The sequence below is a fragment of the Dasypus novemcinctus genome, chromosome 8 (assembly GCF_030445035.2).
Source record: "Dasypus novemcinctus isolate mDasNov1 chromosome 8, mDasNov1.1.hap2, whole genome shotgun sequence".
In the NCBI taxonomy this organism is placed as follows: Eukaryota; Metazoa; Chordata; class Mammalia; order Cingulata; family Dasypodidae; genus Dasypus; species Dasypus novemcinctus.
This window is the reverse complement of record NC_080680.1, coordinates 126,805,349-126,829,973: the sequence shown is the minus strand read 5'-3', so window position 1 is coordinate 126,829,973 and position 24,625 is coordinate 126,805,349. Positions and strand designations below refer to the sequence as shown.

At 73.3% G+C, this 24,625-nt stretch overlaps 1 protein-coding gene across 1 annotated transcript; it reads left to right on the top strand.

Annotated features, from left to right (window-relative positions):
- Window positions 1-1,685: 1,685 nt before the first annotated feature.
- On the top strand, window positions 1,686-24,396 carry GPSM1 (G protein signaling modulator 1). The gene is made up of 14 exons (XM_058302732.2): window positions 1,686-1,793; window positions 7,569-7,790; window positions 8,060-8,195; window positions 8,700-8,842; window positions 9,177-9,300; window positions 9,383-9,498; window positions 9,987-10,142; window positions 12,151-12,259; window positions 13,267-13,390; window positions 18,206-18,276; window positions 18,789-18,968; window positions 21,303-21,462; window positions 21,920-22,128; window positions 23,183-24,396. The coding sequence occupies exons 1-14, from the start codon at window positions 1,729-1,731 to the stop codon at window positions 23,384-23,386; spliced, it is 2,019 nt and encodes a 672-aa protein (XP_058158715.1). The 5' UTR covers window positions 1,686-1,728; the 3' UTR covers window positions 23,387-24,396.
- Window positions 24,397-24,625: the final 229 nt, after the last annotated feature.

The following is a 24,625-nucleotide window of genomic DNA, read 5'->3' as shown; positions in this document are numbered from 1 at the left end:
CCCGATGCCTCGCAGTGCCTTGTCACGGCTTGAAGACACTGGGGCACCCTCGGCAGGGCGGTGGGGCATATCCCAGGTCCATCCAGGACCACCGAACTTACTGAGCTCTGACCCTGCGAGGGGCTGTGGGAGCATCTGGTGGGCGGCAGGATGAGGCGCAGGCTGCCCCAGAGCCCGGGGGGGCTCAGACACCCCCGCTGGCCTCTGCCGGGGACCGGCTGCACAGAAGAAGACGCCCCCCCCCCCGTGACAGCCCGAGCGGGACGCCCCCTCACCCCGGGGTCTGCCGTGGAGGCCTCTGGGCACCAGGAGGGCCAGCAGCGCGGCAGGCGAGGGGGCTGAGCTCAGGTTTGGTGCGAGCGGGTGCAGGGCGGGGCCCCACTGATCCCAGGCCCGAGGGGGGCCTCACTCCAGAGGGGGCCTGGAAGGTGGGGCCGGGGGAGGAGCCTGGCTGGCTGCCTGGCCGCCCCCGCCCCCTCCCCATCCCGGGTGGCTCGGGCCACAGCCGGGAGCAAGGCCTCAGCAGGAGGGCAGGCCCGAGCCAGGGAGGCCACCTGGGCCCCGCTCCTGGCCAGATGGTTTGTAGCCACTGCCACCCCGGCCACCACCGGAACAGCAAGCGGCATTGCCTGAGGGTGCTGCCTTCTGGATGCCAGCCGGGCCTGGCCGGCTAGGGTGTTCTCCCCCGGCCCACGCGGGGCAGGCAGGAGCCCTCCCGGCTCCTCGAAACGCCGCTTCCTGCCCGAGGCTCGGGCTCTGAGCCAGCCTCCCCAGGGCACCAAGGAGGGTGGGGAGGGGGGAGGGGCTGGAAGGTGAGGGTGCCCTGGGGAGCCCCCAAGCAACCCAGAGCCCACCCGCCCCGGGACCTCACAGAGCAGGGGGGTGTTGGCAGGGCAGGCCCCGCGCTGGGGGCCTGGGGGCAGCAGCTGGTCACGTGCCCATTTCACAGATGGAACTCAAGGTCTCAGCGGGGAGCACCTGGAGACCCACCTGGAGGAGCTCCCCAGCTAAGGTCTGGGTGAAAACACCCCCATGCTCTCCTTCCTTCCCGGACCTGCCCACCCCCTGTAGTGGGGGGAAGAAAGCCCCGTATCTGTCATCAGCCCCCAGGGCTCTCAGATGGAGGCAGGCAGTGCCCACAGGTCTGCACCCCACTGCCAGAGGGGGCAGTTTGGAGAAGATGGGGGGGGGTGTTCAGGGCTGAGGGGGAGTACCAAAGCGGGGGCAGAGGCTGGGGGGCCTCAAACAGCCCCTTGGGGGGGCAGCAGGTTCAAGCAAGGTGGGGGCTGGAGGGGAGGGGGACCTGGAGGCCCCCAGGGTCCCCGGGCCCTCCCCTCCCACCCACCCTGCTGTGGGCAGGGTCTGCCGCTCCCCACGACCCCCACAGCCGCATCTCCCAAGGCCCCACGCGCCGACCGAAAGCCGCCCCGCCCCCGGCCCCAGACGACCCTCCCCCCACCGGCTCCCTCCCTCCCTCCCTCCCCGCCGCTCGGAGGCAGGGCCCGGCGGCGCGGCCACCCCGGCCCCAGGCGCCCCCTCCCCGCCGCGCGGGCGGCGGTGACATCACGACCACGGCGGCGGGAGGGGCCGGCCGCGCACATCACTTCCTCGGCGCCCTCCCGCCCGCGCGGACTGACGGACCGACCGACGGACGGAGGGGCGGAAGGACGCGCGGACGCTGGGCGCGCGGCGGCGGCGCTCTCGGGGCCCTCGGCGCGCCCCGGTCCCATGGCGGGCCCGGCCCCGCCCGCCGCCGACGAGCTGCCCGGCCCGGCCCGGCGCCTCCACTGCAGGTAGGGAAGGGCCGGGAAGCGCCGGCCGGGGCCCGGGGGTCGCGGTGGGGCCGGGGCGAGCCGGCGGGCGGGAGGCGCGGCGGCGAACAAAGGCGGCGCCGAGGGCGCGCAACGTGGCGGGCGCGCGCCCCTCCCTGCCGGCCGGGGGTCCGGCGGCGCCGGGGTGGGAGCCCCGACCCTCCCCCGGCCAGAGCCCCGGGACAGAGCTGGCGGCGGGAGCGCCCAGGGCCGTCCCCCAGGGCCCCGGGGACCAGGGTGGCAGGGACGGGAGGCCCAGCGGGCCCTGGGGCAGCGGGGCCTCCGGGCACAGCAGTGAGGGGTGAGGGGCGGCTGCCGGGACCCTCCCTCGCCAGCCTGGCCCCGCCTCCCGGCCACCGCCAGTACCAGGGGCAGCAGAGGCTGCCGAGACCCCAGCTGTGTCCTGGGCGGGGTCCTGCCCTCAACCGACCCCCGGGCACCCCGGCTCCCCAGGCCCGCAGGCCCCGTGGCCGGGTTGGGGCTCGAGCCTGCCTGGAAAGCGCCTGCCTTGCGGGCAGGCTCACAGGTGAACCCAGCGGTTTGGGCGCCGTGCCCCACGCCCATCGGTGATGACAGGGTGTCCCCAAGGTGCTGCCAAGGTGTGCAGGCGCCGAGCAGGTGACGGCTGGGCATGCCAGGCAGGGGCGGAGGCGGGCCTGGCCCCGGGAGGCCCTGCCAGGCCCTGACTCCCGGCACCGTGGCCCCAGGCCCTGTGGCCATCGTGGGTCTGGGGGGTGGCTGGTGCAGGGACAGGTTGCTGGGGGGTGACGCTGGGCGCCTGCCCCATCGAGCGTCCCCGGGAACCGGAGCCCAGGGTCTCCTGGAGAGGGACTGCTTTGTCCCGAAGCAGGGGTTGCTCTGGCAGCACCAACAGGCAGCCCGGGCCAGGGCAGCACATGCGTGTGCGTGTGTGCTTATGCATGTGTATTTGCATGTAGGAGCACACAGATATGCATGTGTGTACGTATGCATGTGTGCATACACTTGCTCACTGTACACATGTGTGCGCACGAAAGCATGTGTGTACTGTGCGCCTGTAGGTTTCTATGTATGTTTGCATTTCATTTGCGCATGTATGTACATGTGAATGCGCATGTGTGTGCGTGCATGTGTGCATTGTGTGTTCTGCCTGTATGTGTGTGTGTTACTGTGTGCACTCGTGTAGGGGAGCTGTGGGTGGAGGGGACAACTTGACCCTGGGAGACCCTGGAGTCACCTTGATCACTCTGTGAACTTGACCTGGGGTCCTTGGGTGGGCCAGGCCCTGGCAGAAGGGAGCCAGCCCAGGTGTGTGTTGGGGTGCACGGCCAGGAGGGGCAGGGCCTCAGGAGCCGGGGAGATCCTGGCCCTGACCTCGCAGCCCTGGGGGCTCTGGTGGCCGCAGAAGGGTGGAGCTGGGGGGGCGGGGTGGGAAGAGCCCCGGACCAGAGGTCTGGGAGAAGCCAGCGCCAGTGGGCCCACGTCCCCAAGTGGGCCGTGAGCGCCCTGAGGCCGAGCCGGCTGTCCTCACCCGGTGGGGGGTGCTCAGCAGGGCTCCAGCTGGGGGGGGCACCCCGGGCTGGGCCAAGGTGCCCAGGGCTGCCCCCCCCCCGTGCCCGCCTGCCTGGTGGGGCGCACTAGGTTCTTGTAAAGGGGCGTCCTGGGGAGGACTGAGAGCCTGCCCAGCCCCCACCAGGCCCAGCAGGGTCCCGGGCAGAGGGCGGCGGGGTGGGCTGGGGCATTTAGCCCTTCAGAGCAGGGGCCCGGGGCAGGGAGGGACGGAGGGGACAGGGACAGCAGGGGACCAAGCCCCCCGGCGGGAGAGCCACGGCTGGGTAGGCCTCTCCAGCTTCTCACCCCACCCCCACCAGCAGCCTTCGCCCAGGCCCCGGGGGTGGGGGTGGGGAGCCATGTGCCCCCTCCAGGCAGCAGCCGCCAGCGTGGGGACAGGGGCGTCCTCAGGTGGGGGGCAGGCCGCAGGACTGCAGAGCGCCCCACCCTCCCCGGGGAGCCTCTCAGGAATAGCGACCCCCCCACCCTCGGTCGGCCCCACCCTGGCTTGGGAACTGGGGCTGCCTCCCTGCCCCACCCTCGGGGGCTTTCCTGAAGCTGGGACGCTCGTGTCCCCTCCTCCAGTGGCGCCTACTCCCGCTGCCTCCCCCTCTCGTAGCCACTGGTGGTCAGCGCAGCTTCACTCTGTGGGTGGCGGGACGGGGGAGGGAACCCCACAATCCTAGGCCCAGCGAGGCGTTGAGACGGTCACGCAGCACCGCTGCTCGGCCGCGCCCTGCCCCTCGCCAGGTGGCGCATCCCAAGGGATGGCTGCCCACTCCCCTGCTTTGGGCGGTGGGGCCAGTGGGGACTGAAGACCACAATCCCCAGGGGACGCCGTCGGGGTCTGTGTGGGTGCTTGGTGGCCCAGCACCGGGGCTTCACGCCCGGGCCTCGCCGCCCGCTCCTGACAGGCGTGAGGGCAGACAGCGCCAGAGTGGGGCCCGGGCCCCGGGCATCCTCAGTGCCAGGACCCAGCCACGGGGCCCCAGGTTGGGGTCCCGCCTGCCCGGCGGCCCCTTCTCTCAGCTGGACGTCGGCCTGCCCTCCACTGCCCCGGGGGCTTCCCGCTTGGCTCTGTGAAGCCACCGCCGTCCGGCGTTGTCTCTGACCCCGGGGCTGGGAAGTAGGAGGGGGGCAGCCAGGTGGGCTATCTGCAGCCCCCAAGCTCCACTGACCCGCGCGGCGCTGCTCCCTGGTCGGGGCACAAAGGCTGCTTCGTGCCGCCGTCCTGCCGGGGGGGTAGGTGCCTGCCGGGGCGTCCGCTCTCAGACACGCAGGTGGCAGCAAGCCTGGCAGCGCCGAGCCTGCCCTGGTGGGCCCGGGTGGGCTGGCGCCTGGGACCCCCGAGGAGCTGGCAACGCGGGCCCCAGGGGAAGGGGGATGTGGGAGGCCCTGCACAGACCCTGCCCGGACCCCCGCCTTCACCCGCCTGGACAAGGCCTCTTCCCGCCGTCCGCCTGGCGGGGCCGAGAGAGGGGCTGGGGGCCGGAGGCAGCGCGCGCCCCCGCCCCATCTCCTTCTCTCATTCACCCTCAAACGGCGACGTCCCGCGAGCCCGCACGCGGGTGTGCGCCGAGGGGCTGGGCCCCGCTGGGACGTGGTAAAGCTGCCCTCGCGGAGGGAGGCTGGCGGGGGCCCCGTGCCCTGCCCCGCCCCCCCCAGGGCGGCGCCCCCGTGGCTGAGGATTATCCCAGGCCCCCGCCTTACCTGCCCACTGCTGACGGTGCCGATCGGGCCCTGAGCCGCCCTGAGCCGCGTCGGGTCCCGGGAGGCCCCAGAGGGCTGGCCTGCTGCCCCCCGGACATCGAGCCTGCAGCGCCAGCCCTGGGGGCAAGGGGGCAGGGGCACCCCGCGGAGGCCGGCCGAGCGGGCCCCGGAGCTTGGCGATGCCGGCGGCTGCCACGGAAGGCCAGCCCCCCCACCGGAGGGCCGCGTGCAAGGTGGTGGACAGTGTCCCCCGCCGCCACCCGCTGCTGCCCATGGGCCTGGAGCTGTGGCTGCACACTCAGAGGAGGCGCAGCCTGCGGGGGAAGAGGTAGGGGTGCCTGGAGGGCCGGGCCCTGCGCCTCTCTGGGTGGCGTCCCCGCGGTGGAGTCCCCTGAGCTGGAGGGCCACGGCAGGCCCCTTTTCTGTCCCCTGGATTTGGGGGCCCTGCCCAAGGCGGGTGCCGGGAGGCAGCTCCTGTCGTCAGACCTGCCAGCGCCCCGAAGCGGGACTCACCCTGGGCTTGAGCCCGCGCCCCCTCTGCCTGCGCAGTGCCCCGTCGGGGCGAGCTGGCCTTCATCGGGCAGCCCCGTGTGTGGCACTGACCGTGGGCTGGCGTCACCGGCACTCCCAGGAGGCAGCTGCAGGGGAGCTCAGGGGACCCAGGGCCCTGGCGTTGCTACCCCCGGCCTGGGGCTGGACCCCCCCCCGGTGGAGGCAGGCGCCAGCCGCTCCCAGGAGACGCACCCGGCCTGTGGCCCCGCGGCCTCGGGGCTGAGCTATGGCCCATTGACGGGCGTCTGGCAGGCGGGTGTAGAGCTAGAACCTTCTGTAGCCTCATGCGGGCGCCCTGCCTCCTGGCGAGTGGGCCGCTTCTGCCGTCGGGGAGGGGACGCGCGGCCCTGGCTGGGGTCCTGGACTGCAGCTGGCCGTCCAGGAGGCAGGTGGCACTGCTCCCTCGTCACACAGGCCAGCCAGGAGCCCCTCGCACCAGGGCCCCCGGGGGAGTGCACAGGGGTCCAGGGCTGCGGGCGGGCCCCACGTGGCACTCAGTGACCTGCCGGCCGGCTGGGCGGAGGCGGAGGGTGCCTGGGCTGGGGCCAGGCAGGGCCAGTCTGGCCGCAGGCCGAGGGGTCCCCACCCGCCACAAAGCCTGACTGGCGTGGGGTACACACCCCCGGGTCTCCCTGGTGCCATTGGCCCCCCTGCCCCCACCATGGTCAGAAGCGCCTCTGGGCGCCCACCCAGCCTTGCTGAGAGCTTGGGCCACGCCCCCTCTGGGAGGCTGGAGAGACGGGGTCCCCGAGGGGCGTGCGGGCACTGCCGGCAGCGGGCCCAGTGCGGACAGGCCGGGCTGGGCGGCCCCTGGGCAGGTGCGGGTCCTCGGCAGATGCCAGCGCTCCCCGCCCGCGTCTTGTCGTTTGGGGAAGTTGAAATGCGCTCTTTTTCAGGTAAGAACGTGGAGATAAACGGGGCTTTTTAGCGTGAGTCAAAGGGACGTTTGCTTCCAGAGCTTGAGGAAAGCTAGCCGAGGCGACGCTCTGTTTGAAGAAGTGCGCAGACCCCAGCAACAGAAGCGGGGCGCGCTGTGTCGGGGCGCCCCTCCGGCAGGAGGTTACCTCTGTAGGATTTACAGATGGATCGCTGCGGCCCGCCTGCCCCGCCTGCCCCCGCCTGCCCCCGCCTGCCCGCCATGGCCGGCTGTGCGGTCCCTGTCCCCGCCTGAGCGCGCCGTCACCCGGGCTGGGGGCCGGGCAGACACCCCCAACGGGAGCCCCGTCTCGGCTTCCCCGGGGCCCCTCCCTGCGGTCCCGCAGCCTTCCTGCCCTTCGGGGTGCATCCTCGAGGTCGGGCTCCTGTTCTCTCCACTCACCGGTTCTCCTGACAGCCCCCACCTCCCCCCCAGCCTCCCCCTGCCTGGCGGGGAAACAGGCCAGGCCTTGGGACCCGCATGACTAGGACTGAAGAGGAGACCGAGGATCTGGGAGGCCCTCAGCGGGGAGGTGCAGAGTGGGGGCCGCCCAGCAGCCAGGGGGCAGGGGCCATGCCAGGGTGAGGGGTTTCCTCCGCTGGGGTTCCCCGGGCGGTTCCCCAGAGGGCAGGTTCATCCTGGGACCGGAGTGGCTCGCGTCCTCCCCGCGGCAGCGCACTGGGGCTGGGGACAGCGTGCTGGAGCGTCTTTCCCGGGCCGATCCCGGCCAGCCGAGCGCATCTCTGCCCCTCGGGCGGGGTCCTGCAGGGCACTGTGGGGGAGGGGGGCAGCCTTGGCCCCCGACCAGAGCCCCCCCCCGGAGGAGGGGAGGGGCGCGCAGGCTGTGGCCTGGAACAGCAGAGGGCGCCAGCACCGGCAGAAACGAGCCGCCCAGGTGAGCTCACCTGGGCACTGGCAGGTCGGCGCCAGCAACCTGCCCCTGGGCGATTTTCACCTGGAGCGCCACGGGGAGGCCTGGCCGCTGCCCTGACGCCCCTCGAGAGGGTGTCGCGGTGGACGGCGGGGCCCTGATGTCCCCTCCCCCGCAGGATGGAGGCCTCGTGCCTGGAGCTGGCCCTGGAGGGCGAGCGGCTGTGCAAGGCAGGGGACTTCAAGGGCGGCGCCGCCTTCTTCGAGGCCGCGGTGCAGGTGGGCACGGAGGACCTGAAGACGCTGAGCGCCATCTACAGCCAGCTGGGCAACGCCTACTTCTACCTGAAGGAGTTCGCGCGGGCGCTCGAGTACCACAAGCACGACCTGCTGCTGGCCAGGTGGGCGGCTCCCGGCGGGCCGAGCGTGAGGGCGTGGCGACCCCGGAGGTGGCCCCTGGCCTGGGGGCTTGCCCCCCTGCCCCCCGGGAAGCCCCCTGCCCCTCTCCCCGGTGCGCCCCTGGAGCTCCGGGGTCCCCGTTCCTGCCTCCCCCGGCCTCCGGGCTTTGCTCGGGCTGTTCCCGGGCCTTGCCCCCTGCCCGGTGCCCACCCCCTTGCGGGCCGCAGGCCGTCCCCGCCGCCGCCCTCACGGCCCCGCCCTCTGCGTGCAGGACCATCGGGGACCGCGTGGGGGAGGCGAAGGCCAGCGGGAACCTGGGCAACACGCTCAAGGCCTTGGGCCGCTTCGACGAGGCCGTCGTCTGCTGCCAGCGCCACCTGGACATCGCCCAGGAGCAGGGCGACAAGGTGGGTCAGGGGCCACCCGGCCGCCCGCCCCCAGGTCCGGCGGGGGAGGGCCATGCGCCTCACCCAGCTGTCGCATGGGGGGGGTGGCCCCACCACCTCCGGTCACTTGGGCGAGTAGGGGGCCCTCGGGAACGGGGCGCTGCCAGGGCACGTGGCCGCCGTGGGGCCGAGCAGGCTGGGGTCCCCGCCGGGCCCCCATCTTCCGAGGGCGGCCAGCCTGGGCAGCGTGAGCCAGTGACATGAGGACTGCTCTGTTCCCAGCTCCTCCCGTGTTACAGGGAAACTGAGGCACCGGGGGCGGCTTGCCCAGACACTCAGCCGGGGGTGCCCTCCCGTGACCCCGGCCTCGGGGCCGCCGCCCAACAGCGGGGCCCACAGACCGGCCGCCGTGACCGCGGGACGCTGGCCGGGTGGCGGCTGCGCAGCTGTGTCCCCGCGCCCGGAGGGCTCCCGCGGTACCCAGGGTGAGGGGGTGCGCTCCCCAACTCCCGGTGCCGCCCGCAGGTGGGGGAGGCGAGGGCGCTGTACAACATCGGCAACGTGTACCACGCCAAGGGCAAGCAGCTGTCCTGGGACGCCGCGCAGGACCCCGGGCACCTGCCGCCCGGCGTGCGGGAGACGCTGCGCAGGGCCTCCGAGTTCTACGAGTGAGTGGGGGGCGTCGGGCCGGGCGAGCGGGGCGGGCCCGCGGTGGAGAGCTGGGGGGGCCCGCGGTGCCCCCGGCTGGCCTCCTCGTCCGGCGTCCAGGCCCCTCCCTCCCACCTGCGCCTGCCGCCCCTGCCCCCTGCGCTGTCCTCGGGGAGGGGGCTCCTCAGGGGGGAGAGGGCGGGGGCTCGGGGAAGCCAGGGCAGGTTCCAGCCCGCGCGGCTGCGCGGAGGGGGGCCGGGGAGGCCCTGCCCGAGCACGGGCTGCTTCCGGCCCCTGAGGCCCCCCCGCGTGGAGGGAGCCGGCCCCCAGCGGCCTCTTCCCGGGTCCCCGCAGGAGGAACCTGTCACTGGTGAAGGAGCTGGGCGACCGGGCGGCCCAGGGCAGGGCCTACGGCAACCTCGGCAACGCCCACTACCTGCTGGGGAACTTCGCGGAGGCCACTGCCTTCCACAAGGAGGTGAGCGGGCGGGGCCGCCGGGGCCAGACGGGGGGGTGGGGGTGGGCGCCCCTGGCGCGGGCTCAGCTGTCGGTCCCCGCAGCGCCTCGCCATCGCCAAGGAGTTCGGGGACAAGGCGGCCGAGAGGAGGGCCTACAGCAACCTGGGCAACGCGCACGTCTTCCTGGGCCGCTTCGACGTGGCCGCCGAGTACTACAAGTAGGCGCCCCGCCCCACGGGAGGGGGACAGTGGGGCAGGGGCAGCCTGTCCGTGAGCCGGCAGGGGTGGAGGCCGGCGGGTGCCGGGACCGTCCTCGAGGTGCCCCGGGGTCTGGGGACGACGCAGCCAGCCAGGGCCGAGGGGCCTAGTGATGGGCACAGCATCTTCGCATCTTTGTGCCGCTGACAGCTCTGGGGTGTGGGAGTGACCGCCCCTTGTGCGGGAGGAGACCGAGGCCGGGGGGACGAGGGCCATGCTTGCTTGCGGGGTCCTGCCTCGGACCGGGACCCTCGGGTGCTGTCCCCGCAGCCCCTGGGAGAAAGGTGGCGAGGTGACCGCCGAGCGCGGCCGACGTCCATCCCAGCACAGGCGGCCCCGGGAAGCCCCATGGGTCCTGGGCTAGGGGCCGGCGGGTGGGCCTTGTCCCCCACTGCCCCCAGAGCCCCTTCCCCGGAGGGCCGACCCCTCCCGCCTGTCCCCTCCACAGGAAGACGCTGCAGCTGTCGCGGCAGCTCAAGGATCAGGCGGTGGAGGCGCAGGCCTGCTATAGCCTGGGCAACACCTACACGCTGCTGCAGGACTACGAGCGCGCGGCCGAGTACCACCTGCGGCACCTGCTCATCGCCCAGGAGCTGGCCGACAGGTGCGCGTGGTCAGTGGGCAGTGGCTGACAGGTGCAGGTGACTGACAGGTGTGGTGGCTGACAGGTGCAGGCAGCTGACAGGTGTGGTGGCTGACAGGTGCAGGTGACTGATAGGTGCAGGCAGCTGTCAGGTGCAGGTGACTGATAGTTGTGGGCAGCTGACAGGTGCAGGTGACTGATAGGTGTGGGCGGTGACAGGTGCAGGTGACTGATAGGTGTGGGCAGCTGACAGGTGTGGCTAACAGGTGCAGGTGACTGACAGGTGTGGTGGCTGACAGGTGCAGGTGACTGGTAGGTGTGGGCGGTGACAGGTGCATGTGGTGACAAGTGTGGGTGGCCAATAGGTGTGGGTGGCCGACAGGTGCGTGCAGTGACAGGCATGGGTGGCCGACAGATATGGGTGGCTGAAAGGCATGGGTGGCTGACTTACATGTGGTGACAGGTGCGGTGGCTGTGGCAGTGACAGCTGTGGACAGTGACAGATGCGTGGAGTGATAGTTGTAGGTGGCTGACAGGCATGGGTGACCAACAGGTGTGGGTGGCTGTCAGGTGCAGGCAACAGACAGGTGTAGGTGACTGACAGGTGTGGGTAGCTGGCGTGTGTAGGTGACTGGTAGGTGTGGGGAGTGACAAGTGCATGCAGTAACAGGTGTGGGTGACCAACAGGTGTGGGTGGCTGACAGGTGCATGCAGTGACAGACGTGGGTGGCCGATAGGTACAGGTGGCTGATAGGTACAGGTGGCTGAAAGGTGGATGTGGCTGATGTACATGTTGTGACAGGTGCAGGGGGCTGACAAGTGTGGGCAGTGACAGGTGTAGGTGGCTGACAGGCATGTGTGGCCGACAGGTACAGGTGGCCAACGGGCGTGGGTGGCTGATGTGCATGCATGACAGGTGCAGGTGACTGGCAAATGTGGGCAGTGATGGATGTGTGCAGTGACAGGTGTTAAGTGGCTGACAGACATGGGTGGCCAACAGGTGTGGGTGGCTGACAGGTGCATGCAGTGACAGTTGAAGGTGGCTGACAGGTATGGGTGGCTGATAGGTACGAGTGACTGACAGGTATGGACGGCTGACAGGTGCAGGTGGCCGACAGGTGCAGGTGGCTGCAGGTGTGGGCGACTGGCAGGTACAACAGTCCACAGGACCCAGATGCCTGCTGGGGTCAGAGCACTGCCTGGCCCCTGCCTGGCCCCTGTGGCTGAGCCTCTGCCCTCCACCTCCCCCGACCCCGCGGCCTGCTGGGCTGTGACCCCGTGACCCTGCCTCAGTGGGCCACTGTGGGGGTGGTCGGCAGGGGAGTCGTGGCCCGCCTGGCCCTTGGCACGGGCAGTCGTGGTCACCCCCATCACCTCAGAGAGCCGTTTCCCTCGCCGACACAGACGTGACAAAGGTCTCTGCAGGGGGAGACGGACAGATGGACTAATGCCCAGGCACGCGGCTAGACACGCAGGCCTGCTGCACCCTGGTGGGCCTCTGGGCCTCTCGTGGGCAGGGTGGAGGGCACAGCGTGGCCCGGGGGGCTGGGGAGGCTGCTCCCAAGGGCAGAGCCAGCCGCAGGCCAGGCCCTCACCGGCCGCGAGCAGGTGCCCGGGTGGCCTGCGAGGCCCGCGCGGGCCGCGTGCTCCCCCCCGGCTGCCCCAGGCCCTCCGGGAGCGTTGAGAGGCCCCGCCCCTGCCTCCCTGCCCCTCCCTGGCTCTCCCTTCGGGGCGGGGTTCCCTGGAGGGCTCTGCTCCCCTGCTTTCCCCTCAGACTCCGGCGCTTTCAGCGGCTGGAAGGAAAGCGCTGGGGAGGAGCAGGGCTGGCGCCTCTGCGCGGGGTGGCCATGTGGCCATGGACACGTCCTGGCGGGGTCTCTCGAGACCAGAGACCCCGCTTGGTGGCTGTTCCAGCTGGGCCACGCGGCCTCCCTGGGCTCCCGGGTGTGGGCCCATGGCCCCGCCAGCCGTGGTGCCGCCCAGGCCGTCCCCTCTCGGGGGTGCAGGCCTGGACTCGGTTTCCCCGCAGAGTGGGCGAGGGCCGGGCGTGCTGGAGCCTGGGAAACGCCTACGTGTCCATGGGGAGCCCCCGGCAGGCGCTGACCTTCGCCAAGAAGCACCTGGACATCTCCCTGGAGGTGAGCCCGGCGGAGGGGCCCCGGGTGGCCCCCGCGCTGTACCTCCTGGGCCCCGTCTGCCCCCGCCTGCTGGCCTGTCCCCCCACGTGCCTTGGCCCGCTCCAGCCTCCTTCCTGGACTGCCCCCTCCCACTCTGGGTCAGCTGCTGTCATGCTGCATGTCCACCAGCCCAGGGGCCTGCTTGCCCCCAGCGTGGGGGGGAAGGAGCCTCCCTGGCTCCCCAGGGCGTGAGCGCCCGCTGGGCCGCGGGAACACTGGGTGCCAAGGTGGGAAACGGCCTCCTACAGGCAGCCCGGGGCGAGGGCACGGACGCCCGGCACATCTGCCCCCGGGACGCCCCTTCCCAGGAAGCCTCCGTCCTGGGGAGGGCACCCAGGGCCCCCGGGCCCCCCACCCGCCAGACGAGAAGGCCCCGCCTCCCCCAGCCTGGCTGTGCTGAAGACGCCCCCAGTGCCCCTGGGCCCCCCGCAGCTCCGCGGTGCAGGGGGCTCCAGGCAAGAAGCAGCAGCACTGGGAAGGGAGGGCCCTGCCCGGGACCCCACAGGCCCAGCTCTGGATCTGGGGTGCCAGGCCGGCCGCGCGTGACGGCCCCTCAGCTCAGCCAGCCCCGAGTCCGAGTGCCTCCGTCCATGGCCTTGCTTGGGCCTGAGCAACCGCCCAGCGCAGGGCCGTGCAGACCACGTCGGGGTCCTCGCGCCCCGCCAGGGCCAGGCCGCGCGCTGTGCGGGGAGCGGGGCTCAGGCCGGGCCCGAGGCTTGGGGGCAGGACAGCGCAGCCAGCTGGGGGTCCAGGCAGACGGGCCTGGATCTGAGCAGGGCTGGGGGGGGGGGGGGCTGCACGGACCACCCTGCCGGGACAGACACCGACCGCAACCCGGGGACCGCAAGGCCCGGCTCCCTGCGTCGGGGCCCGGGCTCGGTGGGGTGGCTGGCCCAAGCCCCTGGCCCTGTCCCCGCAGAGCCCCCCCCCGTCCCCGCCTGCCTGCTCACCCGCCTGCTCCACCACAGATCGGCGACCGCAGCGGGGAGCTGACCGCCCGCATGAACGTCGCGCAGCTGCAGCTGGCCTTGGGGCGGCTGACCAGCCCGGCGGCCGCCGAGAAGCCCGACCTGGCCGGCTACGAGGCCCAAGGTGGGTCCTGGGTGCAGGGGCCCATGTCCCTCGGGCGCCCTGGGGGAGGGGTGTTGGCGCTCGCTGGGCCGAGGACAAGTGGGGGTCTTGCTCCCAGCAGAGGAGAATCCCCATCGGGGCTCAGTGGGCGCACCCGGAGGCCCCCCGGGGAGCCAGCCCGCCAGCCCCAGCCCTGCCTGGGCCTCGTGCTGGGCCCTGGCCCGGCCCCGGGGGCTCGTGTGAGGAGTGAGAGGAGGCTGTGATGGTGGGTGGGTGCAGGGCGGGCACTCGGGGGGGCAGGTGCGGGCTGTGGAGGCCGCTCCTCACCGTCCCCTGGCAGCAGGCCCGCCGCCCTGCCCCCTGCCCCCAGGTTTTTCACCCATCCCCCCGAGGGTGGCTGAGGGGCACCAGCAGCTGGCAGCCCCGTTCTCTCCTGGCCGAGGACCTCACCTCCGGGCAGGACCGGGCCTGGGGGGGCGTGTCCATCGTCAGGCCAAGTGGGGTCTGCCGAGTCAGCCAGAGAGTCGGCGGGGGGAGCAGGCGCCGTGCGCCGAGGGACACCCTGGACAGTGACGTGGGCACCGTGCCGGCCTCGTGCCGGCTACCTCCACCTGTCCAGACCGCGGCACTGCCCACAGCACGGCCCCCCGGGACAAAGAGATGAGCGGCCCGGGAGGCCAGGGGCGGTGACTTCCGGAAGGAGCTTGGTGGGCGGGGGTGGGGCCTGGGCAGGAGCCAGTGCCCCCCCGGGTCCCCAGGCGGTGGCTCTCGAGCGTGTCGTGGCCGCGGCCGTGCTGCTAGGGCTCCCCGTCCTAGCCCCCAGGGCTCCCCAGAGGGACACGGGAAGCCGGCCGGTGCGGGTCAAGGGCTCTGCATCTGGTGGAACCGTGACCGCGGGGTGGGGGGCTGCCGTTGCCCCCGCGTGGCCAGCCGCACGCACGGGAGCCCGTGCAGGAAGCAGCCCGTGCACCCCAGAGCAGAGGCAGACAGCGAGGCTTCTGGGCGGGTGCCGCTCAGGCCCCTCCCCACCGTGGGTGCCCAGGCCGCGCTTTTCTGGGTGGCAGCTCTGCCAAGAGCACCTGGCACCCGGCCCGGCCCGGCCACCCTCCGGGACCGCACCCGCCCTGGCGTCCGCCGCCTTCCCCGCGCCAAGGGAGGGGCAGTGCGCCGGGGGTGACTGTCCCAGGCCGTGCCGGGGACAAAGCAGCCACTGTCCTCCCTCGCCGGCTCTCTGCCTGGCCCTTCTGGCCAGGGACCCTGGGGTGGTACACTTGGGGGGCCCATTCTCCAAGGAGGGGCGCGGCCAGCCCTGGCCCGTCCAGGCCACGTGGATCCCGGCCTTCCAGAAACTAAGACGGGACGGAGTCCCCGAGAGCGGCGCCAGCCCAGGGCGAGGCGGTGAGGGGGAGTCAGCCCCGGGGAGGGGGCGCCTCCCGGGCAGAGGCGCAGCAGGGGCAGGGCCCGGGGGTGCGGCAGGGTGTCCGGGACGCGGGCGCCGTCCCTGTGGCCGAGGCGGTCTCGGTAGGAACGAGGGCACGGGACGCGGCTGCAGGGACGGCGGTTCTGCCCGAGGTGGCCTCGCGTCCCTTTGCTGGCCCCTCCGTGTCAGCTGGGACCCGACCTCAGGGGCGAGGGATGGACAGGAGCCGGCCGGGTGGGGGTCCTGCTGCAGCCCCGCGTCGGTAGGAGAGGCGGCCAGCGACTGCCCCGCGCCTCGGCTGCACGTCCACTGCCCTCCACGGCTCCTTGCCACCTGGGCCTGCGGCCCACCCGGGGGTCCCGCAGGGAATGCGAGGCCGCCTCGGGGGCCCCGCGCCGGGTCAGGGGTGTGGGAGGCCTTACGTCGGACGGGCAGGTCCAGCCGGCCCCGGCCCACCTGCTCTGGGGTCCCCGCCTCCAGGGCGGGGAGGGCCACGGCCGTGCCCGGGTGGCGGTCCCCGCCCGGAGCCGGGCTCCACCCCGCAGCCGCCCCCCTCCCTCATGTCTCCCTGGGCCCCGAGGGAGGTGGATTCCCGGGGCAGCCACCCCTGTGGGTGGAGCCCTGCTCCCGACCCTCGACCCTCGACAACTTGACCTCTGCCTCGAGGAGACAGCGCGTGGGAACTTCACACAGGGATGCGCGGGGGCTCCCAGCCAATGCCAGCCTCTCACGTATTCCCCAACACTGAGTAGGCTCCTACTGCGTGCCAGGCAACGTTCAAGCATTTGGGATGCATAGGCAAGCCGGGTTCCAGCGGGCAGTGAGAAACAAACCCGTGGTGATGGGTCAGTTACGTCAGAGGTGCTGCGGGAAGAAAGGAAATGCGGGGTGGAGCCGGGGCAGGCCGTGGCATTAAGTACTGCCCCGAGCCCCCGGGTGACCACTGAGCCAAGACTTGAGGGGAGGGGGAGCCATGGGCTCGACTGGGGAGCAGCGGTCCAGGTGGGTGGTCAGTGCAAAGGCCCTGGGGCAGGAGCGAGCCGGCTGGTGGGAGGGAGGGCGGGGGCCGAGCAGGCTGGGGTGGGGATGGGGTGCTTGCCCCCGGGGGAGAGAAGGGTCTGGCCCAGGCCCGGCTGTGTCCCCTGGCTGCTGCACGGAGGCGCCTCGGTGGGACGGGGCAGCGAGGAAGGGTCTGCTTGAAGGCGGAGCCACAGCACCTGGGGACGGGCTGGATTGGGAAGGGGAAGGAGGGCGATGGGGACGCAGCGGGAGTGCGGGGGGCGGAGCGGGCTGGCGGTGCGTGTGTTCAGGATGCGGCGCGTGTGTTCAGGATGCGGCGCCTGGTCGAGCGGGCTGCTGGACACGCACGCCTGGAGGCGCCCGGCCACGGGCGCGGCGGTGCGGGGGGGCAGCCAGGCCCGGCCACGCGGGAGGGGGAGCCCGGTGCGGGGCGGGGCAGGCCTGGCGGGGCCGCTGGCCTCAGAAGGCCCCGACGGGCCCCAGACAGAGGCCGCATTTAGCCGGCCCGGCCCCTCCGCCGCGTCCGCACGGCCGGGAAGGGGCCCGCCCCGCGCCCGGCGCCAGCTGCGCCTCAGAAGGGCCTTTCAGCCGCGCCGCTGCGGCCGGGGGCCCGCCGGGCCGTGGCATGGTGGAGGAACCGGCGGGCCAGAAGCAGGCGGCGGGGGCCCTGGGCCCGGCCGGCAGGGTGGGGAAACCGAGTCAGGCACCCGGGGTCTGCCGAGAGGGAGGCACCTGGCCGGCGCAGGGTGGGCTGAGGAGCGGGATTTTCACAGGGTGCGGTGAGTACAGCCTGGGCCTAAGGCCCCTGGTCCTGCTAGTGAGACGGAGACCTCCCCATCACCCCCACTGCCATCGACGGGGCGGCGGGGACCCATCCCCATTTTTTCAGGAACGACCCCATTATTTCTTGCTCGCCGTCCACATATCCGAGTTGCCTTTTTGATCCGGGGTCGGGGTGGGCTCCTGGGGCCGGAAGGCCCCACCTGGGCCCCCTCCCCGCCGCCCGCCCGGGCCCCCGCCTGTTCTGACCCAGGCCTGGCCCTAGCTGGAGAGAGTTCGGCTGAAGAAGTCGCCAGGCCGCGGGCGTGTGCTGGGGCAGGAGGGGCTGCAGGGGCCGGGGCCGGGGCCGAGGGGCCGTGGATGCCCCGTCCGGGTGCACAGCCTGCTAGTGCTCGTGGGAGCGGGGGCCTCGGAGCCGGGCAGTGGGCTCTGTCCCCCTCCACCCTGCCCGGCGGGCAAGTCACCCGCTGCGCTCCCAAGACCCGAGCCGCGCTGGGGGCTGGATGGCGGAGGGGTGGGGCCCTTAGCCCCAGCGCCCCCACTCCTGTCCCCTCTGCCCCAACCACAGTTGGGGCCCTGCCCAGCAGCCCCTGAGGACATGGACACTCAGCCCCCAGGAGGACCTGGCCGGAGCCCAGGGGCTGGGGTGGTGGGCACCCTCTATCTGCAGCCCCGTGGCACCTTGGGGGGCCGCCCTGGACCCCCACCGGTCGGCCCCCTCCTCCCTGGGCCCCGGGGGTCCTCAGTGCTCGTGGCAGCACAGGTCCCCTGTCCCAGCCTCCTCACCTGGGCTGGTCTCTGCTCCACCCAGGGGTCGAGGCCAGGGCCCCTGTTCCTGCTCAGACATGCCCCTGTGTTGGGGAACCCCGGCCTGCAGGACCCGCCGGGGCTCGAGCGGTTCAGGGCTGGGGCTTGGGGCCGGGCGGCCTCTCCCGGCCACTCAGGAGGCGGGGTTCCATGGCCGTGTGTCCAGCCAAGCGCTGCCCACCCGCCCATGCCTGCCACGTGCCCGTGGGCCCTGCGCCCGGCCGTCTCCTGTGGGCAGTGAGGGGTGCCGGGAGCTCGGCGAGCTTTGGTGCCACACTGCCCCCGGGCCTGGTCTCCTCTGGGGCCTCTCAACCCGTACCCCTCCCCCAGCCTGGACTGTAGGGGTCCAACGAGCCCACCCAGCTGCCCCCAGGAAGGGCGTGTACAAGCCTCCAGAGGCCATGGGGACTGGGAGAAGTCCCGGTGGCTTCCTGGAGGTGGTGGCAACAGAGCTGAGCATGAGGCACGGGCTGTGTGAACAGTGGGAAGGGCCACCCGGGCGGGGGGAACGGTGCAAGTGAAGGGGGCCCAGGAGCGGCAGGGGCGAGGGCTCAGGGACTGGGGACAGGCCCCTGTTGGGGTGAGCTGCCGAGCCAGGCCCTCGCCAGACCCCGTCCCCATGCCCTCCTGGCCTGCCTGTCCGGCGCCTGTGGTCAGGGGCGACCCACGGGGCCCTGGACACAGCACGGGTGGCTGTGGGGGCAGAGCGGTGGGGGGGGCTCGCCCCCAGCACTCGGGGCGCAGCTGCCCCCCACCCCGGGGCCGGCCGGCGGGCTCGAGGCCTGGGCTGACCGGGCGGCGTCTTCCAGGGGCGCGGCCCAAGCGGACCCAGAGGCTGAGCGCGGAGACCTGGGACCTGCTGAGGCTGCCCCTGGAGCGGGTGAGCGGGCGGGCCGGGACCCCCGGAGGCGCGGCGGCGGCAGGCAGCGAGGCGGGGTGGCATCGGCCCGGCCGCCGTAGCCGGGAGATGAGCACGCTGCGGCCTGGGCCCCCAGGACAGGCCATCTGCCACCCTCCCCGGCCCCCCCACGTCCCCGCCGGCCTCACCAGCTGTTCCCTGGGGCCCAGGCGTGGGCCTGGCATGCAGACCCCTGCCCTCCCAGCCCTCTGGCTCCTGGGGGGTCCCTGGGGGGGGCGCCCCTCCCCTCTGCCTCCTGCCCACCTGGACTCGTGACCGTGGCGGGCAGAGGGCACGAGGCTGCTGGCAGGAGCCTTGAACAAACAGCAAACCCCGGGGGGGCTGCCGTTAGCCCTGCCCGTGGGTGCAGGGTGGCCCCGGGGCACGGCCGCCCCCGCCGCTGCTCAGCGTGGGAGGGGGACGTGGGAGGCCGCCCGCAGGGTCCCGGGCCGGGGGTGTTGCTAGCGCCCGCCCACGCCTGCCCCCCTCCCCAGGAGCAGAATGGAGATAGCCACCATATGGTAGACTGGCGGGGGCCGGGCAGGGACGCCCTCCCGCTCCCCGTAAGGAGCAGGAAGTACCAGGAGGGGCCGGAGCCCGCCGACAGGAGGCCGCGGGAGGGCGGCCACTCGCCGCTGGACAGCGCCGACGTCCAGGTCCAGGTGCAGCGCGCGGTAGGTGGCCCTGCGGGTGCTGGTGGGGGAGCCGGGGCCCAGGGGCAGAGGCCAGGCTGGAGGGTGGCCAGCGGGGGCAGCCGTCTAGGGGGGCAGGAGCCCCAGGGGCACCCATCCAGGAGAGCAGAGCTGGCGAGGGCACCTGTCCAGGGGGGCAGAGCAGGCGGCCACTGCAGAGGGCAGGAGTCCCCGGGGGCTGCCTGGACCCTTGCCTTCCTGGCCCTTGCCGTCCACAGGCCCTGGAACAGCCCCCGGGGGGTCAGCGCTCATGGGGCCGCCGGCTGTGCCCGGCCCTGCGAAGGCCCTGCCACGGGCCTCGGTTTCCCGTCTTTGCCACCTGCCGGGCCTGGCTCTTCCCAGTCTTGCTGTGGCCTTGTGTCCCCCACCCCCGCTGCCTCACCGGGACCCCCATGCCCACCTGACAGGGAGGTGTGCTCCCTGGAAATAGCCTGTGCCCTCCCTGCTCCTGGGGCTGGGGTACCAGACCTGCTGGCCCGGCGGCCCCCCGCCGTAGGCCAACGCCAGGCTGGCCGGGAGCGCGCTGGCCAGGGCCCTCTCGGAGAGGCAGGCGCCACGCACCGTCCTGGGGGAGCAGGAGGGGGTGCAGGCCAGCTGAGGCGGGGAGGGCCTTGCAAGCCTGGGTGCCGGGGAGCCCCCGAGGGGGGGGGCGCAAAGGGGCGTGCCCACCGCGGCTGGAGGACCGCCGAGCAGGCGGGGGGGGGGCCAGGCCTGCGCCCCCGGCTGCGAGGCCCCCGCCCCCTGGGGGGGCCGAGAGGCAGGGTTTTGTCTTCCCGTGACTCATGGCACCCCTAAACCGCCCACCCTCCCCCCAGGAGGCTATTTTTAACGTCTCCCCAAAAGGCCTCCAACGTGCAGGCGTCTGTCTTGGCGCGTTAGCGGTGACGGCCGGCCCCCGGCCCGGGAGCTGCCCGTGACCTCCAGGGGTCTCGGGGTCTTAGGTGAGGGGGGGGTGCCCGAGGCAGGACGTGAGAAGGCGGAGCCCGGGTGGCCCAGGCGCCCCCACACAGACGGGCTCCAGCAACAGCCGGGTGGGCCTCGGGGTCCGCGTCCACGCCGCAAGCTCCCCGCCGGCCCCGGGGCGGCTTCAGGCCCGACGGCGGCAGCCACGCCACCCCGGGCGCGTCCCGGCAGGGCTCGGCCGAGAAGCAGGGCCCGTGGGAGCCGGAGTCGCGCCGTCCCCCCGGCGCCCCCCGCGCGAGGGCCGGGCCCGGCGTGGGAGGGGCCTGTCTCCCGGGCTGTGGAGGAGCCGCGTGTGTGTGACACAGACCGCGCGGGCGGGACTGGGAGGGCCGAGTGCTCCGGGGTCCTATTTAAGACCGCGGCGCGCGGGGTGCGCGGGTCCCCGAGGAGGCGGGTGCTCAGCGCCGCGGGCAGCGGCCCCTCGCAGGCTCCCCGCCCGCCGCTCGGGGCTCAGCCCCCCGGGTGCTGCTGCCGGAGAAGCCGCAGAGCCAGCCGTGAGTGGGGCCCGGGGCAGGCGGAGCCCTCCTCCTGGGGCCCCGCGCCCCGCGGCGGGAGGGCCGGGGCAGGCGGGCAGCGGTGCGGCCAGCCAGGTGGCGAGTCCTGGGGCAGCTGCCGCCCCGGGGACCAGCTGAAGGGCCCGAGCGGGAAGGTCCACAGCCCAAGGGCTGTCCTCTCTCCGTGGGAGGAAGTGGGTCGAGCTAAAGCGGGTGAGATGCAGGTCAGACTTAAGGAAGAACTCTAACTCGGGGAAGAAGACAGGACTTGGGGCACAGGGCCACCCCCACATCCTTGGGGACCCATGAGGGGGCCACAGCCTCGGTCGTCTCCAGGCCCACCCAGGAACGGCAGACCCTGAGGGCCACCCCTCCCACCTGCCCAGGCTCTGCTCCTGACCAAGCACCCCCCAGTGGCCCACCTGCTCCCTCCCGGGCACTTGGTCCACGGCTGGTGTTGGCAGCTCCCTGGGGGGGGGGGGCGCAGGGAAGGGCTGCCAAGAGGGCCCGTGGGGCGGCAGGGACGCCTCAGGCCAGGACCCCTCCAAGGCCAGGGGCAGTCCCCATTTCAAGGAGTTTTCCCATCTGTGGGCTCCAAGCCCTTTACCTGGGGGGGGCACTGGGTCTCCAGCCCTCCCTCTCCAGGCCAGCGCAGCCCCCCGCCCCCGGCCTGCTCAGAACCGCGTTGCTCAAACCTGGCCAGGGGTGGACCAGCCCTCCCCTCCTCTACGCGGGCTCCTTGCCTTTGGTGATGGGACCCGACCTGGCCAGCCCCAGCCCGTCATCGCTGCCCGGTCCCTCACCTGTGCCCCGCTGGGGCCCGGCCGTCCACACTTCTGACCGGCCCTCGTGCCCCCAGCGCATCCCGCGGGCCCCGTCCTCCGACGAGGAGTGCTTCTTTGACCTGCTCAGCAAGTTCCAGAGCAGCCGCATGGACGACCAGCGCTGCCCCCTGGATGAGGGTCAGGCGGCCGCCGCCGCCGAGGCCACAGCCGCCCCCACCCTGGAGGAGCGTCTCGGTGAGGCCCGCCCCCCCTCAGGCTGCCCTTGGCCTCGAGGGGCACGGGTCAGGGGCTCGGGGCTCCCCACAGCCCAGGGCCTCACGGCCCCGCACCCGCTGCCGGGCATTCCAGGGCATCCCCGGGGCGCACGCCCGCCGAGCAGCCTTCGGCCGCGCAAGCCGGCAGCTGCTCCCTGAGGGGCCGGGCCCGTCCTCGGCAAAGTGCCCCCTGTCACCGGCGCCGCCCCCAGCCTGCGCCAAGCTGCCTCCTGGCAGGCGTGTAATTATCCCCGCCCCCCGGAACGCGCCGTGTCAGGCGCATCAGCAGGCGGGGGCGGCCCCGGCTCCCCTGTCACCCCCCGGGGGGGGAGGTGGGGGCCGCGGCAGGGCTGCGCGGGGCAGTGGGCGTTCCCCTGGCCGGGGCGCTCCGGGCACAGGGGGCTGGGTGGGCCTGACCGCTGCCCCCCGGCCCCCAGCCCAGTCCTCGCTGACCGCCTCGCCGCAGACGGAGGAGCTCTTTGACCTCATCGCCAGCTCGCAGAGCCGCCGGCTGGACGACCAGCGGGCCAGCGCCAACTGCCTGCCCGGCCTGCGCATCACGCCTCACAACCGGGGCCACCTGCGTGGGGACGGGGACCCCCAGGAGCCCGGAGACGAGTTCTTCAACATGCTCATCAAGTGCCAGGTGGGCCCGCGGCGGGGGCCACCCTCTGCTCCCCGGGGGACTGCAGAGCCGAGCCCTCCCCGGAGCCCCCGGGGGAGCAGGAGCTCGGAGCTGGGGGCCCCGTTCCTAAGGCCACAGCCCTGGGGACCACAGCTGGGCAGGAGGAGCCCAGGGCCAGAGGAGCCCCTGCATGGGGCAGGCCGGGGACCCCTGGTGCTGCCAGCGGCTGGCGTGAGGGAGGTGGGGGGTCCTGGTAGCCCCGCCGGGGCCAGGGAAAGCACTGGGCGAGCAGTGGAGCCGAGCCACCGGCACCCCAGGGCCTCGTCGCTGTGGGGTCCAGCCCCCTGCCAGCCAGGGCAGGGCAGAGGGATGGGGGGCTCCAGGTCAGCAAACTTCTGTCCCAGGGTGCGAGTGAGGGGGGCGGTGGCTGGGCCTGCTCGTGAGAAAGCCCCGAGGTCCCCGGTGGGTTCTCCTTCCCGCAGAGCAGAGCAGACCCCCGCCCTCTGCGAGGCCCGGGGGCAGCCGGCCCGAGCCCCGCCCCGGCGGAGAAGCCCAGAGCCCCCCCTCCGCACGCACACACACGCCTGCAGCTGCTCCGGCTCCCGCACCTTCTGCTCCGGGCCCTGCGGCGAGGCCGCCACGCCTGCTCAGCCCCCGCCACCCCCCGCTGCGGGGTCAGCCGCCTGCCCCAGGGACGGCCCCAGGCGCAGGGGCCCCTCCAGGCCCCACGGACAGGGCTGCGCGCCCCCAGGGCCTCCCCGCTGCGGCCTGCAGGAGCCGGCTCCCCAGGGCCGGCTGCCTGTGCCGGGCGTGGGCCCGTGGCCAGCCCAGGGGGCACAGGCAACACCCAGAGGTGGCCACACCCTGCCCTGGCCCCGGGGGCCTGGGAGTGGGACTGCACACCCTCCCCCTGTCCCGCGCCCAGTGGTTACCCGCCCTCACCGAGTGGGCCAGCCCAGGCCCCCAAGAGCCAGCAGGTGGCCCGGGCCCCAGGGGAGACCCCCGAGAGCCGGCAGGCGGCCTGGGCACGGGGGCGGCCATGGGCCGGGGGCCGACCTGTGCCGTGTGTGCCCAGTCCTCCAGGATCGACGAGCAGCGCTGCCCGCCGCCCGCCCTGCCGCCGCACGGCCCCACCGTGCCCGACGAGGACTTCTTCAGCCTCATCCAGCGGGTCCAGGCCAAGCGGATGGACGAGCAGCGGGTGGACCTCGCCTCGAGCCCCGAGCAGGAGGCGGGCGGGCCAGGGCCCCGGGAGCAGTGCCAGCCCGGTGCCAGCTAAGGCCTCCCCTGGCCCTGTGCCAGGCCCACCCTGCCCCCACCCCTGAACTCCGGGGTCTCCCAGGCCCTCGGACGCCCACCCCCCGAGGCCGCGGCTGAGGGGGCGCCCTGAGCCGGATGCCCGGCACGCAGTCAGGAGGTGGGTGGGCGTGGCCAGGGGCTGCCGTGGTGCCCGCCCTGCCCCACCCTCGCCTGCCCTGCCCCAGGCCGGGCCTTCAGCATGTCAGCCCTAAACCCGGTGCCCCCTGCCTCCCCTTCCAGGCTCCACTCTGCCCTGCCAAATGTGAAAACCTGCCGTGCCCCCTCTCCAGCCCTCCCCACAGTGCCCCCAAGGCCCCTCCCAGGCACTTTTCCCCCAGGCGGGACGCAGCTCCCACACGGCCCCTGGACCGGGGCAGCTGCACCCGCTGCACCCCGGCCTCACCCCCAGGTAGGGTCCCCCCAGCCTCGCCGCCCCAGCCCCTCCGAGCTGGAGGAGTTGGAGGAAGGCAGCAGAGGCCGAGCGCTGGCACTTTAGCCCCCCACTCACCAGGTATGCAGGGCGCCGGGCCGGGGTCAGCCTGAGCTGCGCGGGGCTCGGCTCGCTCACCTCCAGGCTCCCCACGGGAGCGGTGCCCCTCACCCTCGCCAGCTGGAGGAGACGGCGTCGCTGCCCTCCCCCAGGCGAGGAGGCCGGTCCCCGGGGGTCTGCACAGGACCCTGCCGGAGCCTCGAGCGGGCCCCCCTGGGGTGTTCTTCACAGCCTGCTCTTTGGAGGCCCATGGCCCCCTGGCCCCTAGCTGGCCCCAGCGTCCTGCTCTCGGTGGCAGGAGGTGGCCTGGAGTCCGGCTCTGGCCCCCTGCACGCGGGGGAGGCATGGGGACACCCCCCCAGGTCGGAGGATGTGGGTGGGGGACAGCCACACCTGGGCGCACAGCCTGTCTCGTTCCTGTGTGTTCTGTCGGTGGGTCCAACCCAAGAGGTACATTTGTTTTTATGTTTTTCCCGAAAAAATAAAGTCTGCCAAATGGATGCCGTTTGCTGAGGCGCCTGAGGGGCTGGGCAGGCGGTCCCGCGGGCGGAGGTCGTGGCCTGTGCCGGCTCTGGGAGCTTCGGCCGCCACGTGGCCCCCCTGGCTGAGCCAGGCCCACCGACTCCACTGGGCGTCCACCTGCACCTGCTGACCTGTTAGAGCCTCAGCGCCCCTGCTTCCCAGTGAGGTCACCCTGAAAGCCATGCCTCTGACCCCCAAGCCTCACCG